The sequence below is a fragment of the Gymnodraco acuticeps genome, unplaced genomic scaffold (assembly GCF_902827175.1).
Source record: "Gymnodraco acuticeps unplaced genomic scaffold, fGymAcu1.1, whole genome shotgun sequence".
NCBI classification, from domain to species: Eukaryota; Metazoa; Chordata; class Actinopteri; order Perciformes; family Bathydraconidae; genus Gymnodraco; species Gymnodraco acuticeps.
This window is the reverse complement of record NW_022992036.1, coordinates 83350-100665: the sequence shown is the minus strand read 5'-3', so window position 1 is coordinate 100665 and position 17316 is coordinate 83350. Positions and strand designations below refer to the sequence as shown.

At 41.9% G+C, this 17316-nt stretch overlaps 1 protein-coding gene across 1 annotated transcript in view; it reads left to right on the top strand.

The window, feature by feature from the left end:
* Positions 1–3126: 3126 nt before the first annotated feature.
* The window catches only part of mao (monoamine oxidase), a 74951-nt gene continuing 60761 nt past the window's right edge, over positions 3127–17316 (top strand). Inside the window, exon 1 of the mRNA XM_034201659.1 lies at positions 3127–3254. Coding sequence (XP_034057550.1) covers positions 3200–3254 — 55 coding nt within the window. The 5' untranslated portion in view covers positions 3127–3199. The remainder of the gene's footprint in view (positions 3255–17316) is intronic.

Here is a 17316-nt window from a genome sequence, read left to right as displayed (position 1 = left end):
CCGTCCTGATGTCAATGGGGAGCTCATTCCACCATCCTGGAGCCAGGACAACAAACCCACGTGTTTTTGCCGATGGGAACTTGGGTCCCCCTCGCAGCGAGGGTGCAGCGAGTCGTTTGGCTGATGCAGAGCGTAGTGCACGCGCTGGGGTGTACGGTTTAACCATGTCCTGGATGTAGGAAGGGCCAGATCCATTCGCAGCATGGTAAGCAAGTACCAGTGTCTTGAAGTGGATTCTAGCAGTTACTGGAAGCCAGTGAAGGGAGCGGAGGAGCGGAGTGGTGTGGGAGAATTTAGGAAGGTTGAAGACCAGACGAGCCGCTGCATTCTGGATGAGCTGCAGAGGTCGGATGGCACATGCAGGTAGACCAGCCAGGAGGGAGTTGCAGTAGTCTAGGCGTGAGATGACGAGAGCCTGGACCAGAACCTGAGTCGCTTTCTGTGTCAGCTGGGGACGTATCTTCCTGATGTTGTAAAGCGTGTATCTGCAGCAACGGGTTGTAGCAGCGATGTTTGCAGTGAAGGACAGGTTGTTATCTAGGGATCACACCCAGATTCCTTGCAGTCTGAGTCGGGGAAACAACTGAGGTGCCGATGTTGATTGTTAGGTCAAGAGTGGGACAATCTTTTCCCGGGAGGTAAGAGCAGCTCAGTCTTGTCAAGGTTGAGCTTGAGGTGATGAGCAGACATCCACTGAGAGATGTCAGCTAGACAAGCAGAGATGCGTGCGACGACCTGGGTCTCTGAGCGGGGAAAGGACAGAATTAATTGGGTGTCGTCAGCGTAGCAGTGGTAAGAAAAACCATGCGGGCTAATGACTGATCCGATCGAGTTTGTGTACAGGGAGAAGAGGAGGGGGACCAAGAACAGAGCCCTGAGGGACCCCTGTAGTTAATTGACAAGGGTCGGACTCCGACCCTCTCCAAGTCACCCTGTAGGTACAGTCTTTCAGGTATAAGGTGAGGAGGGAAAGTGCAGAGCCTGAAACTCCATGTTCTTGGAGAGTGCGAAGGAGGATCTGATGATTCACCGTGTCGAATGCAGCAGACAGGTCCAACAGGATGATGACAGAGGAAAGGGATGCAGTTTTGGCAGTGTGCAGTTCCTCCGTGACAGCAATTTCTGTGGAGTGACCTGCCTTCAAACCAGACTGGTGCGGATCCAGAAGGTTGTTCTGATGGAGATAACAGGAGAGTTGTTGAGAAAGCCTCCTTGAGACTGTTTGGAAAGTGACCAGAAGTTAGAGAAGTGTTGATAAAGTGGGTGAGAAACGGTAGAATATCAGGAGCGATAGTCTGAAGGAGGTTTGAAGGGATAGGGTCCAGAGGACAGGTGGTAGGGCGGGCAGAGGTAATGAGGGTAAGAACCTCACTTGGAGAGAGAGGGGAAAAGGAGGTAAGGTGTGTGGTGGAAGGAGGGTCTGGTGACCCAGCGGTGAGTAAAGGTGAGTCAGAAAAGAAGAGCGAATATCATCAACCTTTTTTTCAAAGTGGGTAACAAAGTCGCTTGACAGAAGTGAGGAGGGGGGAGGGGCTTTTGGAGGGTCCAAGAGGGAGGAGAAGATGGAAAATAGTTTTTTAGGATTGGAATAGGAAGATTGGATCTTATCTTGAAAGAAAGTGCTTTTTGCCTGAGAGATCGAAGCAGAGAAAGAGGAGAGGAGAGCTTGATAGGTTAGGAGGTCGTCACGGTGTTTGGATTTCCACAGTTTCCGCTCTGCTGCCCTAAGGACGGTTCTATTAGCACGCAGTGCATCATTTAGCCAGGGAGCAGGAGGGGACTGACGAGCCTGCCGAGATGTGAGAGGACAGAGAGAGTCCAGAGAGGATGAGAGAGTAACCAACAGATTCTGCGGAAAGCAGAGAGCATCCTGAACTCTCCAGGTCACGTACTTTCACATGAATTTCGTCTGTTGCCATCAGGGCGTAGATATGCTCTGCCTGATCAAAGGACTAATCGCTTTTCTAAATCATTCATCCCTTCTGCACTCAAACTTTTAAATTCTTGAAAAGGCTTTTAACTTGATTATTTATTTATTTATTTATTATTGTGATGCTTTGAACTATTTATCGTGTAAATTGGAATTATCCACATCTGTGCTCCCGGGTGTATCTGTGTGTTTTCTTCTTGTATGTTCCTGCCTGTGTTCATGACATAAACTGCTGCTCATAACCAATTGCCCCTTGCGGGATTAATACAGTTGTTGATTGATTGATTAATAACAAAGCACTTATATACTAGGACATGGCTTACCTAAAGCCAGTTGAGTAGCACTTGAAATGTTTAGCTCTATGAAACCTGATGTACTTTATGATTCTGTTTTCTTCAAGTTTGTATCTTGTTGGTCGAACGCACTTATTGTAAGTTGCTTTGGATAAAAGCGTCAGCTAAATGCAATGTAATGTAATGTATAATGTTGCCTTGTGAAGTGGCTGGAGGAGTATATTATATCCAACATGTACCATATCACTTTATTTTTGTATTATTATTTTAATTTGTATTCTATTTTATCTTTAATTTTAGCGGCCGTGGATCTTAGAACAGCAAACTCCATTGAAATGTTTAAAAGCAAATTAAAAACCTATTTTTTTTTAATGTTGCTTTTAATTTGGATCGCTGCTGGTGTTTCATCTTGTTCTCTATTTTAATATTGTGTTGGTATGTTTTCTTTTTGTTCTGTAGATTCAAGATCGATAGATGGATAGATAAGTACTTTATTGATCCCAATGTTTAAGACACAAGAAATAAACAGTACAAAATATTTCTGAAATAGAAATAAAATAGCATTAAAAAGTACATTTAAAGAAAATATATATATGTGGAAAATATACATGTTTCAAGATAGTGATTAAACTTGCTTTCCTTATGAAGTGACTGGAGTTTGCACCATTCTACCATACATACAAGTGAAATCACAGATAGAGAACTATTATAAGAACACTATAATAACATTACAAAATAATAAGGAAAAACATAGTAACATCGAAAATGAAATAAAGCAGTATTTACATTGAAATAGAATGCAGTAAAAGATCAAATATGCAGTTAAATATAAAATAAACCAGAACACACTCCCCTCCCATCCTGTCTCTGGGGGAGGAGTCAGGGGGGAGTGGGCCTGCCTCGCGCTTTTAATACAGATGTGCTCCTCGGCGCGACGTGCGGATCCACGGAGACACGGACACACACACAGGGCACCATGACTGCAGCCAGCAACACCTACGACGTGGTGGTGGTCGGCGGAGGAATATCAGGTTGGTGTAATATCACAAAAACTTCCTCTCTCTCTGCAGGGCACACACAGATCCACACACAACCACACACACTGAATGTAATGTGCACGCGCTGTGTGTAAGGTGATCAGACAGCTGTTGCACTGAAGCTGTTTTCTGGTTGAATATATAGAGACTTTTGTAAGGCTGGATTCAGTGTTTTCTTTCTACATCCGTTTTTCTCCGCCTCTTCCGTAAGCCCGTCCAGACACACATATACACACACACACACACACGCACGCATGCACACACACACACACACACACACACACACACACACACACACACACACACACCCGGCGTGCACCGCTGTATCTCAGCCTGTTAAGTAACAGCTAATCAGCCACAGCATACGTTGTGTTACATAACGTTCAGACGGGAGGGGGGTCGTGGATTATTACGGGTTGCATGTGGAAGTCTTTCTGTAAATGCTTGTTTGTAATGTGTCTGAGCCAATTAGAGTCGCTGTGTGCTGCTGTGATTCATGCACGTCTGCTTCAGCATATGGTGTTGTACTCTGAGCAGCTGTCAGGTGATGTAAGGCTGCTTACATCATGCATGTGAGTCCTGCATCAGTTAGAACTGCATGGTAATACCGAGCTATCGGGGTGGATTTATTCTAGTTGCAGCAATAACAGTGTCGTAATACTCTGATCATGGTGAGGCTTCCTTAGAAAGCACACTGTCTCGTTATAAACACTTGATTTCATGAAGAAGGGTGGTGTCTAGTTCCTGGAGACTAGTGATGTGCAGACTGACTCCACATAATCGGTTATTTTGTTTTGATTCTAGTAAACCCATGCTTTTAGAAAACTATTGATCTCAGAAGTCTTTCTTAATAACGCTGTCCGCCCCTTTAGGGTGGGTTAAATATCTCTCAACAATAACAATATAGTACTATTGTGATTCCTGGTGTCACTAGCAGAGATTGTGCAGCTTCCCTGAAAGCACACTGTCTTGTTACAAACACTTGATCTCATGTGTGGTGGTGGTGTCTAGTTCCTGGAATAAATTCATGTGCAGAGCAACTCTTTCCACTGAATCGGTTCTTTAAACTTGAATAATTTAAATCAATTTCAAATATGGCTCTTTTTTTGCTACCTGCACCAAAACATTTGTCCTCAATGCATTACCAGTCATATATAACTGCATTCATAAAGGTAAAACATTCATTATATTGCATTGATTCAGCACGACACCTGCGTTTAGGCAGGCTATGCAAAGCTTAATACAGTGTTACAGAAGTGTTAATGATCAACAATCGATAGGGCATATGTGCTGTGATCGGTAGGTGTTGTAATAGTGAGAAACAACATGTTTAAAATCACATGTCATGCCTCACATGAATAGCTTTCTTTGCAGTTCGATGTCACGCAAATACTGGAAAAAGGTATCACTGTGTTGCCGTTCTTTGTAGGCGGAAACATGACTTTCTAACTAGAATTGGGATCTTTTGAGGCGCTGTTGTAAATGGACTGTACTTATATAGCGCTTTATCCAGTCTTTACGACCCCTCAAAGTGCTTTACATACTACATGTCATTCACCCATTCACACCCATTCATACAGAGCAGTGTACCTTACTCTATGAACTAATATTCACACACCGTTGGCCATGCCTTCAGGAGCAACTCAGGGTTAAGTGTCTTGCCCAAGGATACATCGACATGTTGGCTGTACGGGCTGGGATCGAACCCACAACCTTCTGGTTGAAAGATGACCACACTCTCTCACAGCCACGTAGTAAATGTAGACGCTCGAAAAACCTTTACTCGAGTCTGATTCAAACACTCGTTACTCGTGCATTCAGTGTCGTTGTGTCCGTGCACAAAATCTTTTTATGTTTTAAAGCTATTGCAACTCTGGAGAAAAAGGCAAGAGCATCAACAGTGTGTGGGAAGAGTCTGGGATTCATTGGTAATCGTTAAAAACTAACACTCACTACGAAGAGTTGTTCCAAACTATTGGATCGTTCCCTTTTGCTCATGCCTAATGAAATGGAAGTATTCCCAAGCTGAATGTTGCTGTAGTTCAATGGTCTACAGATTGCTGTTATCTCATTAGGCCTGAGAGTACAAAAGGGTGCACACGATGATAAAATAGTGGACCTTTAGCTCATGGAAAATACATTTCCTTAGTGTGCAAAATCCTTTAGTGTCGTGTTATTCTCTCTTTTTATTTGTGATGTTTTTTCTATTTCTCAACACATAGAAAGTGTGGAGGAAACTTCTGTGTAGCAATGCAGTAGTCGTCACCGACTCATGAAGGAGACACGGGACGAGCAGGAGTTCTGATGTCAAACACTGATATTTAATACAAGCATCGGCCGGAGAAATTCACATCACAAGTCACACAGTAAAAGGTTCCGACTGCACGGGTGGTTTGCCATGTCAAATCTGATCAGCCTCGCATCTTGGTAGACCTTTTAACTAGTTTACAGAGAGTCAAATCCACATATTGGGGATGGGCGTAAACCATGGCGTAAACACATCTGCAGACACAGGAGATGTCTCTCCCATCTCTGGAGCTTAGAAGCTAGCGTTCTCACACTCGCAAAACCTCCCTATGCCCTGTAGGTCAAGTTGTAAAACCTACGACTGCATCAACACATTCCTTACGGGAGATTAGAAGCAGGGATGGTCGTACATGTCAACACACAAAATAAGGTTAAATGTCTAGGAGTAAAGACAAAATTAATCCCGAACAGAAAGTAGAAACTCTAAGGAGGATTCCGAGTTGATAAAAGCTATTCGGTGGTTGGAAGAGAATGTACCTGTTAGAGTTTGGGAGATAGTGGTGTGAAGATAGTTGCTATCTTGCCACATTTCTGCAGCTACACACAGTTAAATCTTTACGACTGACGGTGTCGGAGAGCAGTCAGAGCTTCAGGGTCAAAGTGCATCAGGTGGCTTCGTTTCTGATGTGATGCTGTTTTGCTCAAAAAGTCTGTCAGCCCGGCAGGTCAATCGACCGCCTGTCAGACTGTGAAGAATGTAGGTCAGTGTCAGTTCAGATCCCAGCCAAACAAATGCTACCAAAGCAAGTTAATTTAATCAAACTCTCTGCGTCCTTTCCTCTCTTCCCTCGTGTCACATTAGCGTCTCTCTAATTACACAATTTGTTTACACCGTCGTCCTTTTCTGGCTTCAGTGAGGGCCACATATAACAATCACTGTCCAATCAAAGCACACATGAAACGCTCCTCTTCGTTTCTCCGTTTGCCTGCAAATGTGATTTGTATTTCTTCCTTACCGGCAGGATTGTGAGGCTCCAGCACTTTCTGAGGAAACATTAAACACTTGTGACAGCTTGTTAGAGAGGAAGAAGGGGGAGGAAGAGGAGGGTGGATACTGAGGAAGGGAAGCAGGGTAACTACTACTTCCTGTTTTGTGACTGTGGGAAATCAAAGTGGGAAACAGAGAGTCTGGGAATTAGGGAAGGGAGAAAGAGAAATTAGTGTTTGCAAGGAGAGTAAATAGAGAACTGGAGAGAGGATGGAAGTGTGCAAAGACTTGAGAGAAATGATGTGCACTTGCTGGGGCTATTTTACAAACTATCGCACTTGTTTTAAACACCAAAGGAGATAGTAATGTTTATAACAGCAATTATATGCAGCTACTGACGTCCAATAACGCACAGCACTGGAGCTACAAGAGACTGGATGTTTATAATAACATATATAATAGCTCAATAGGCTACAGACAGATAAGATTCAACATATATGCTAATGCTAATATGCTACTGCAACATATTTGAAAATGCACGTTTCTAGTTGTTAAAGGTCTCCTATTATTATACTATATTATATTACACATACTCTCTTCAGTACAGGTTAGCTCCGAGTGTTAGCGATGCTTGCTAATGTAAACAAAGACCATATTACTTCCAGAACACGTCGCGCATTGTTTCTGATAGGGCCGTGGGTGTAAAGTCCGCCCACATTTAAGATATTACGTCATATCGGCAGCAAATCTGGATCAGCTCCGTCTTTAGAGATGTGGGTACGGAGGAAAATAGAGAGGGTCTTATTTCCTGACACACCGGGATCACATATTTATGTAGAAAAGACATACAAAAGTGCATTTTGCAAAGTAGGTGACCTTTAGGATACTTCCCTTAGTACACTGCTTAGTACACGTATGCAGAGTGTGAGTTTATACTTGCACATGGCTGCTGTGCCCTCAACAGAGTAGACAATCGATGCTGGCAAGGAATGTTTTTCCTGCAATTTGTGGGACACACTTCTGCACTTAAAACAGCAAATGAATCCCCATGCTGCTCTTTAACTTTCTGATGTGGAAATAAGTAGGGATGCTCCGATCGCCAATTTCGGGGCCGATCGCCGGAATCAGTATCGGCCGATACCGATCGCCGATCCGATCGAGTGGGCGGGGCCTAAATGGAAGATTTAAACATCACTTTAAATCTTCCATTTAAAGTGATGTTTAAAACTCAGTTAATGGGGCTCATTCACTGGAGCTTCCACAAACAACAATCAACTTAATTATTACATTCAAATGATGTACATTATTCAAGTTTACATTCACTTTGGATAATAACCAATAACACGGGAGAAATTAGCGGAAGCGCTCTCTTTTCCTCTCTCCCTCTCCCCCCTCTCCTGACAGCCTGTCAGTATCTCATGCAGCTCACTGATCCAGTAATGAGTGACCCAACAATGAAGAATACATATATTTATAATAACTAGTTTAGCTTGTTCCAGAGGTAGATAAAATAGCTAAGTGTGTTAGGTCTAAACCTTACGGTACGTCCACACAGCAGCTTTTCAAAAATCTTGAAAATCTTGGAGCTGGGCGTGTCTGAAAGCTTGGGGATTTTTTGCGAGCAACACGACCAACAACCAATCACATGAATCTCCCGCCCCCGACATACAAAGCAAAAAACCCCGGGGTTTTTATGCGAGCAATATATATATATATAAACTCCCCAAACAGGCGAAAACTTACCAGTTTCACCCACTGTCTCTGCCACCTCCCTCCATGCCTGGTTCCTCCGGTTTGTATCCCGTTAATAGTTCTGGTCGTAAAGAACCGGGTGATTTGCTACCGTAATTTCTCGTTTGGAATATGAGGAAATGAACTGCGGTCTGGTTCTCTCTGTGTGTGTGTTTCGCTGCGTTTACCGGTCCGGCGGGCGGAGCTGCAGGATTTCTGCTTCACACACGTTGCATACCGCTATTTTACTGTCTTTTTCGGACACCTTAAAATAATGCCAGACCGGTGAAGACATGTTGGCGAGCTTGTTTTGCCGCACACAGAGAAAAGTGTCATGTATTTTACGTCATGCGATCGGCTCTCGCGATCGGCATGTTTAGAGAGCACCGATCGATCGGTAGAGAGTGAGTATCGGCCGATATCGATCGGTGACCGATCGATCGGAGCATCCCTAGAAATAAGCAATGGTTGCTCACAAGTTTGTCGTGTATGAAGCTAACGTACCATCAGGATTCTTCATGGTTGATTGCATGTATTGTAACTTGCTTTGGATGTACCACGCTCCCAATGTCACTGTTACGGTTGAGTGAAGGAAGCAGGACCCAAATGCAGATAACTCTGATTAACCTTTATTTCAAGGATAATGAAAATAACTTGGACAATCAGAACACTCCCCGGTGAACTCAGTCACCAACACAAGACGAACCAACACTGAACACAGGAAGAGACAAGACTAAATACAGGGAGGGGTAATCACAGGACGAGAAACAGCCGGGCAGGGGAGGAGAAACACAAGGGCCACAGGTGAACACAATCAGACAACTAGACACACCAGGGAAACTAACGACAGGGAGGAAAACACAGGGAGGATCTCTCTTTGCTCTTTGCTCTTGAGAAACGAGCTATTGGGAGACGGCGGTGGCAACACTGGACTGTGACTGGACGAGAGATGGCAGAGAGAAGTGACGCGGCAGGAAGCGAGTTAGGAGACATGGGGCCCTTCTCACTTCTCTTATTTTTCATTTCCTCGCTCCTCGGTCTCGGTCTCACCGGAAGTTGATTTGTCTGCGCCATCTTGAGTAGCGTCCCAATGGCCTTATTTTTGCCGGAGGAGCGATAACGGAGGAGCTTTAATCGAGGAACCACCAGACCATCCTTCGATGAAATCCTCAGACACTCGCCCCGCCCCCTTACTGTGTATCGCTCACTGATTGGACGATGCAGCGCATGCACTGATCTGATGCTTCTTGACCTCGTTCTTCACATGAGAGCAGTTTCCCAGCGGAGTGAAGAAATGAACCTCACGGGAGTCACTCCTCAGTTTATACCGTGTTTTGTTTCAATTCATGTTTCATTTAGTTACAAATATGTGATATATCTGAACAACAAAGTTGTCAAAAATCATTTTCTTCATTTATTGGAAACATTTTCATGATCGCTTTTTTCGTTTAGCATATACATTTTAAGAATGGCGTTTATCTTTTTTGGGAATGAGTTCTTATTTTGTTTTATTTATTGGGGTCTACAACAGATGATACAAATGTTTGTGTCAGTAAATGTGTACTAACAGAGGCGGGGGTGTGTGTGGAAATAACGGGGACAGAGCTGCTGTCAGACGATCAGCTGTGCGGCGTCATCACAAACGGACGTCGCTTCACGTGACGCTCCGGAGGAAAGGACGTCCCATTGCTCTTAAAACTAATTTCCTGCTTCTCGTGGTTTCCTTGCGTCCCTCCATGCTTCCCAGGTGGGAGGGACTAGTCGCAGGGAAACAACGCAAGTGAGGGACGCAAGGATTTCATTTAACCGACCTGAGAAGGGCCCATGGACGTAGCAGGCGGGAGTTGTGAAAATGGGATATAGTGAGGAGAAAGAAACGTAAAAAGGGAGGAAATACTCATTCGGATGAGAGCAATAGTGAGGGTGAAAGGAGAGCAAGAGTAGTCGGAAATAGGCAACAAGGTGGTTGTGAAACTTGCGCAAGAGGGAGCTTCGTTCGGCATGTGGAACCTTATACGGTTAACTAAACCCATCAGTAAAGACATCGGGGAGGTAATGAGTGCTAAAGTATTGAGGAATGAATCAATGTTGATCAAATGTAGGGATAGAGAGCAACAGGGGAGAGCAATAAAGACGAGTGCCGTGGAGGGTAAGAAAGTGGGATGTTCACTGTTCAGTGGCAGAAAGCTAGTCAGGGGAGTTGTGACAGGAATCCCTGTCAGAATATCAGCTGATGATGTGAAAGGGAATATAACAAATGCAAAAATAAGTGATGTCAAACGCATGAAAGCAAACCGCAATGGGATTAAAGAAGATAGTCTTTCGGTTCTGATCACCTTTGATGAAAAAAGGCTTCCGGAAAAGATACTTATTGGATATATGTGTTATGATGTGAGACCGTATGTTCCACCACTAAGATGTTTTAAATGTCAGAGATTTGGACATGTGGCGGCAGTGTGCAAGGGAAAACAAAGGTGTGGCAGATGTGGTGGGGATCATGAATACGGCAAATGTGAAGAAGGGGGCAAAGCTGAAATGTTGCAATTGCGGAGGGGAGCATAGCTCAGCGTACCGTGGATGTGAGGTTAGCAAGAAAGCATGAGAGGTGCAGCGAGTCAGGGTGACGCAGGGAGTTAGCTATGCAGAGGCAGCGAAGACAGTTTCTGGAGGAACGAAGGTTACAATGGGAAACAACAATAAGAGCAAAGAAACAGGAAAAGTCCACAACTGTGTTAAGTTGAAGGAGGACACTCAGATAGTGAGTAAAAGAGAGTTTGTACTGTTTATGGCAGAGATTATCAACTGTTCAGCGCAGACTACAAGCCGGAATGAAAGAATCAAAATAATTGTCAAATCAGCTGAGAAGTACCTTGATGTGAAAGGGATGCACTGGGGACACGTGAAAGATATCCTAAATGATGACGTCCAACAACCTCAGACATGGACTGGATCATCCTGATGGTGGTAATTGCACTGCAGTGGAATGCTAGAAGTTTAATTGCAAATGGACAAGAGTTCAACAAATATATTGACAACCTGGGAGAGAAACCTAATGTTCTTTGTATTCAGGAAACATGGCTGAAACCACAACTGGGTTTGATTGTGAAGGGATGTACTGCAGTTAGACGAGATAGGGACTCTGGCAGAGGGGGAGGAGTTGCAACATTCATACAGAGTGGGATAAGTTACAAAGGTATGCATGTAAGTACAGATCATGAAGCAATAGTTATAAAGGTATGGAATGATAGAGGACCTATAGATATAGTCATTATTATAATCCATGTGGGAAATTAGATCAAAGTATATTAGAGGATGCTGGGGGTTCACTGCAAGACAAAGTAATATGGTGTGGGGGTTTTAACTCACATAGCTCGCTATGGGGAAGCAGTAGCACAGATGCAAATGGTGCAGTAGTTGAGGAATTTATAGATGACCTTGGGCTAGTGTGTATTAACACTGGAGAAGGAACACGATATCATTGCACGAAGAATATAGAAACGGTACTCAATCTGACATTTGTATCTAGTGCTTTAGCAGGTATAAGTACATGGAATGTGGTAAAGCATACTACAGTGGGCAGCGATCATTATCCGGTAATGACTAAAGTTGGGACTAACATTAGGTTAGGGTTAGGGTGTGGAAACAAGTGATAATAGTGCCCATGCTAAAGCCAGGGAAAGACCCTTCAGATCCATCTAGCTACAGGCCTATTGCCCTGACATCTCATTTATGCAAAATCATGGAGAGAATGGTTACAGAAAGGTTAACGTATATCTTAGAAAGTAAAGCTCTGTTGTCCCCATATCAAAGTGGGTTCCGTAGGGGTCGGAATACAATGGATTCTATATTGTGCTTACAATCAGACATCAGGAAAGCACAGACCAACAAGGAAGTAGTGATTGCAGTCTTCTTTGATATTGAAAAGGCTTATGACATGCTCTGGAAGGAAGGACTACTAATCAAGTTAAAATCATTTTTAATGGACAGAAAAATACAAGTAAGAGTAGGTGCAGAATATTCAAGTGTTTATGCTGTGGAAAATGGTACTCCGTACTCTGTAGTCCGTTGCTGTTCAATATAATGATACATGACATTTTTAATCAAGTTAATCCAAGTGTGGGGAAATCTTTGTATGCAGATGATGGGGCTTTGTGGGCAAAAGGCCGCAATGTAGCACATGTTGGAAAGAAAATACAAGCTGCAATAGTTGAAGTGGAGAAATGGACAAATAAATGGGGATTCAAACTGTCAGTAGCTAAGACGCAGGTCATTTGTTTTACAAAACGGCATAACATAGCTCCTATGGTTAAAATGGTATGAGCAACCTCTTGAACAGGTTAATACAATACGATTTCTTGGTGTTTGGTTTAACGGAAAGCTAACATGGAGCAGTCATATAGGAAAAGTTCAAAATAAATGTAAAAAAGTCAACAATGTACTTCGGTGTTTGGCGGGACAGGAGTGGGGAGCGAGTAGGTCATCACTTCTGAATATATATTGGGCACTCATCAGACCTGTATTAGATTATGGGTGTGTCGCGTTCATGGCAGCAGCAGAATCAAACCTTAAAAAGCTGGATGTCCTCCAAGCTCAGGCCCTGAGAATTTGTAGTGGAGCTTTTAAAACATCTCCAGTATCAGCAATACAGGTGGAAATGGGAGAAATGCCTTTAAGGATAAGAAGAGTGAAGTTAATGTTGGCATTCTGGGTAAACCTTCAGGGGCATAGTGATAGTCATCCTGCGAAAAGTATTTTGAAAGACTGCTGGGAGCACAATGAGTCACATTTAACAAGTGTTGGATGGATTGGCGATGTTAAAGCAGCAAGTATAGGTTTGAATCAAATACAGTATTGCCCCACAGTTCCAATCTCGTCCATTCCACCCTGGTTGTTCCCATTGCCAAGTGCAGACCTCAATATACAAGAGGAGTTCAAGGAAAAGAAAGAACTACCAGTATGGCGCATAGTCCAGAATTATTTTGCAAGATATCACTCAGACTCAACAATCATATTTACAGATGGCTCCAAAGATCCAGACAGGGCGTGCAGGGGCAGCAGTGTATATCCCAGTGAGTAATACACATAGAAAGAAAAGGGTAACAGACCATGTGTCAGTATACACCACAGAGGTGTTGGCATTGAAATGGATAGAGGATAAATAAATACATAACAGTGTAATTGCATCTGACAGCTTTTCAGCATTATCGAGTATACGATCAGGCAGATCTTCATCTAGAATGGACATCATAAATGAAATATTTCTAATATTATATAAAATGCAAATCACAGGCATAGCAACTCGTTTCATCTGGGTTCCTGCTCATGTTGGTGTGGAGGGAAATGAACAGGTGGATATTCTGGCCAAACAAACACTCAGAAGTATGAACATAGACATAGAAGTTCCACTCAGCAAAGCGGAGGTTCAAACATTCATTCAGAAATATGCACAAACAACATGGCAAGATCATTGGGACCTTAGTGATACAGGAAGACATCTTTATCACATTCAAAGGTATGTGGGGGATGGAAGGAAGGTGGGGTTTAAAAGAAGGGAGGAACATGTCATTTCTCGGATGAGAATAGGTCATACAGGTCTCAATCATACTTTAAGTATAATACAGGTCTCAATCATACTTTAAGTATAATACAGGTCTCAATCATACTTTAAGTATAATACAGGTCTCAATCATACATTAAGTTTAATACAGGTCTCAATCATACATTAAGTATAATACAGGTCTCAATCATACATTAAGTATAATACAGGTCTCAATCATACTTTAAGTATAATACAGGTCTCAATCATACTTTAAGTATAATACAGGTCTCAATCATACATTAAGTATAATACAGGTCTCAATCATACATTAAGTATAATACAGGTCTCAATCATACATTAAGTATAATACAGGTCTCAATCATACATTAAGTATAATACAGGTCTCAATCATACTTTAAGTATAATACAGGTCTCAATCATACATTAAGTATAATACAGGTCTCAATCATACTTTAAGTATAATACAGGTCTCAATCATACATTAAGTATAATACAGGTCTCAATCATACTTTAAGTATAATACAGGTCTCAATCATACATTAAGTATAATACAGGTCTCAATCATACATTAAGTATAATACAGGTCTCAATCATACTTTAAGTATAATACAGGTCTCAATCATACTTTAAGTATAATACAGGTCTCAATCATACATTAAGTATAATACAGGTCTCAATCATACTTTAAGTATAATACAGGTCTCAATCATACATTAAGTATAATACAGGTCTCAATCATACTTTAAGTATAATACAGGTCTCAATCATACATTAAGTATAATACAGGTCTCAATCATACATTAAGTATAATACAGGTCTCAATCATACTTTAAGTATAATACAGGTCTCAATCATACTTTAAGTATAATACAGGTCTCAATCATACTTTAAGTATAATAGAAAAGCATCCAACCGGAAGGTGTATACACTGCAGTCAGCCAGAAACTGCTGAACATGTTTTACTGCTTTGCAGGAAATACAGAGAAATGTGCTTTTCCAGACACTGAAGAAAGCAAAATTCCATGACTTGTCGCTATCAGGGCTGTTAGGGAAAACATCAGGCAATATATATTGTGAGATTATTAAGTTTCTAAGAGAAATTGATACATTTAAAATAATCTAGAGTTTTGGTTCTTTGTTTTGTTTATTGTTTTCGGCATAGTCTCCAGTCCAGTTGGTGGCGGTAATCAGGGGCGCCGTAAGGGGGTGAAAAGTTAGGACGATTCGAAGAGCCCGTGACTGACAGGGGCCCCAAACATTTTTAGAACATTAAGAAAACAAATGTAAGTAACCTTTCATCAATCATCAATAATTAACATTAATATATCGTCATATTGATGATGTACTCACGAAACTTACGATTCATTCCACTTGTTTTCTTCCAAAAGTTAATTATCCAAAGCATCGAACACCCCCCTCTATTTACATGTAATGGTTTGGTCCTGCCTCCAAACGCTGTGCGGCACCGGCCCTTTCTAGCAGAGAGACTGGTGAGAGCATGTGAGGAGGGATGCTAGTACGTGTGTACGATGTCTCAACGACTAACAAAGTCAGGCTTTCAAGAAAGAAAAGAAAGGAGAGAAAGACAAGAGAGAGGGACTAAAGGGCGACATTATGTCACCCAGTCTTTCAAAAGAAAAGGTGGGTGTGGTCCATGAGTGGTGGAAATTAGTCTGTTAACTAAGCTTAGTCCATTGTAAATAATACTTGTAATGTTTTGCTGACATTAAGTACTGTTAAGTATCTTGGGGCCTCTTCTCTTTAACGTCTACATGCTACCACTGGCTCAGATAATGAAGAACAACAAAATAAGTTACCATAGCTATGCAGATGACACACAAATTTACGTAACAATTTCACCAGGAGACTATGCTCCAATTCAAACACTGAGTAAGTGCATTGAACAAATCAATGACTGGATGTGTCAGAACTTTCTCCAATTAAACAAAGATAAAACTGAGGTAATGATTTTTGGAGCCAAGTCAGAACGTATAAAAGTTAGCGCTGAGCTTCAGTGTGCAATGTTCAAAACAACAGATAAAGCCAGAAATCTAGGTGTAGTCATGGACTCTGACCTGAGTTTCAACAGTCACATTAAAACAGTTACTAAATCAGCCTACTATCACCTAAAGAATATATCTAGGATTAAAAGACTAATGTCACAGCAGGATTTGGAAAAACTTGTCCATGCTTTTATCTTCAGTAGACTCGACTACTGCAATGGTGTCTTCACAGGTCTCACTAAAAAATCTATTAGGAAGCTGCAGCTGATTCAGAACGCCGCTGCTCGAGTCCTCACTAACACTAAGAAAGTGGATCACATCACTCCAGTTCTGAAGTCTTTACACTGGCTTCCTGTGTGTCAAAGAATATATTTCAAAAATACTGCTGCTGGTTTATAAAGCACTGAATGGTTTAGGCCCAAAATACATTTCTGACCTCCTGCTAAATGATGAAGCATCCAGATCTCTCAGGTCTTCAGGGACTGGTCAGCTTTCTGTCCCCAGAGTCAGAACTAAACATGGAGAAGCAGCGTTCAGTTATTATGCTCCAAGTATCTGGAACAAACTCCCAGAAACCTGCAGGTCCGCTGCAACTCTGACTACTTTTAAATCCAGACTGAAGACTTTTCTTTTTGTCGCTGCTTTTAATTGAACTATTCATATCTTAGACTGCACTGTAACTTTTATCCATGTACTTTTTCTTTTAATGTTTATTTTATTAGCTTTTCTTTTTAATGACTGATTTTAAATGCCATTTTCTTAATGTCTTTCATTTTTTGTAAAGCACTTTGAATTGCCTTGTGTTGAAAAGTGCTATATAAATAAACTTGCCTTGCCTTGCCTTGTTAATATCTTCACAGACAATTCAGAGGTTTTTAATTTCACTCCTCTTTTAGCTGACATTTAATAAATGCAGGTACATTTTTAGCAGCTATTCACACTAAATCAGTTGTCCCTCCCCTGGTGCCAGGACCAACAGATCCATCTTTAGGCTCCGCAGCCCTGTCCCCCCATAATGCTTTGCAGTCTTGCCATGCTGTCCATTGAAAGCCAGTTGGCTAGAAAGCTGGACTTCAAGGACTTGATCAGTGACTTTGCCTGTAAGAAGGCTAGGCGCTGGGCTCTTGGTGAGTAAGGCTGAGCCAGGGCTCGTAATAACTGTTAAAGGGCGAGGCTATGGTAACGATATTGGATCACTACACACAAGATGCATGATGAGAAAAAGACTGAGAACAGGTGATAGGCTCTGATTTAGCACCACCAGCAGGCCTTTTCACTTCCATTTCCGTTTTGTTGTCCGTTTACACTTTAATACCCGCTTATTTTGTAGTTGGTATATTTAATAAAAAATCTGCTGCTTATGTTATTTTTTTTGTTATAGCATTTTATAAATGATAATATTGGTGTTAATGTTCACTTTATTTTAATCTAAGAGGTTGTGTATATTTAAGTTATATTTATTTTGATGTTTGAATGTTCCATTCAAAAATGTTATTAAAAAGGCATGGACACCATAAAGATGACTAT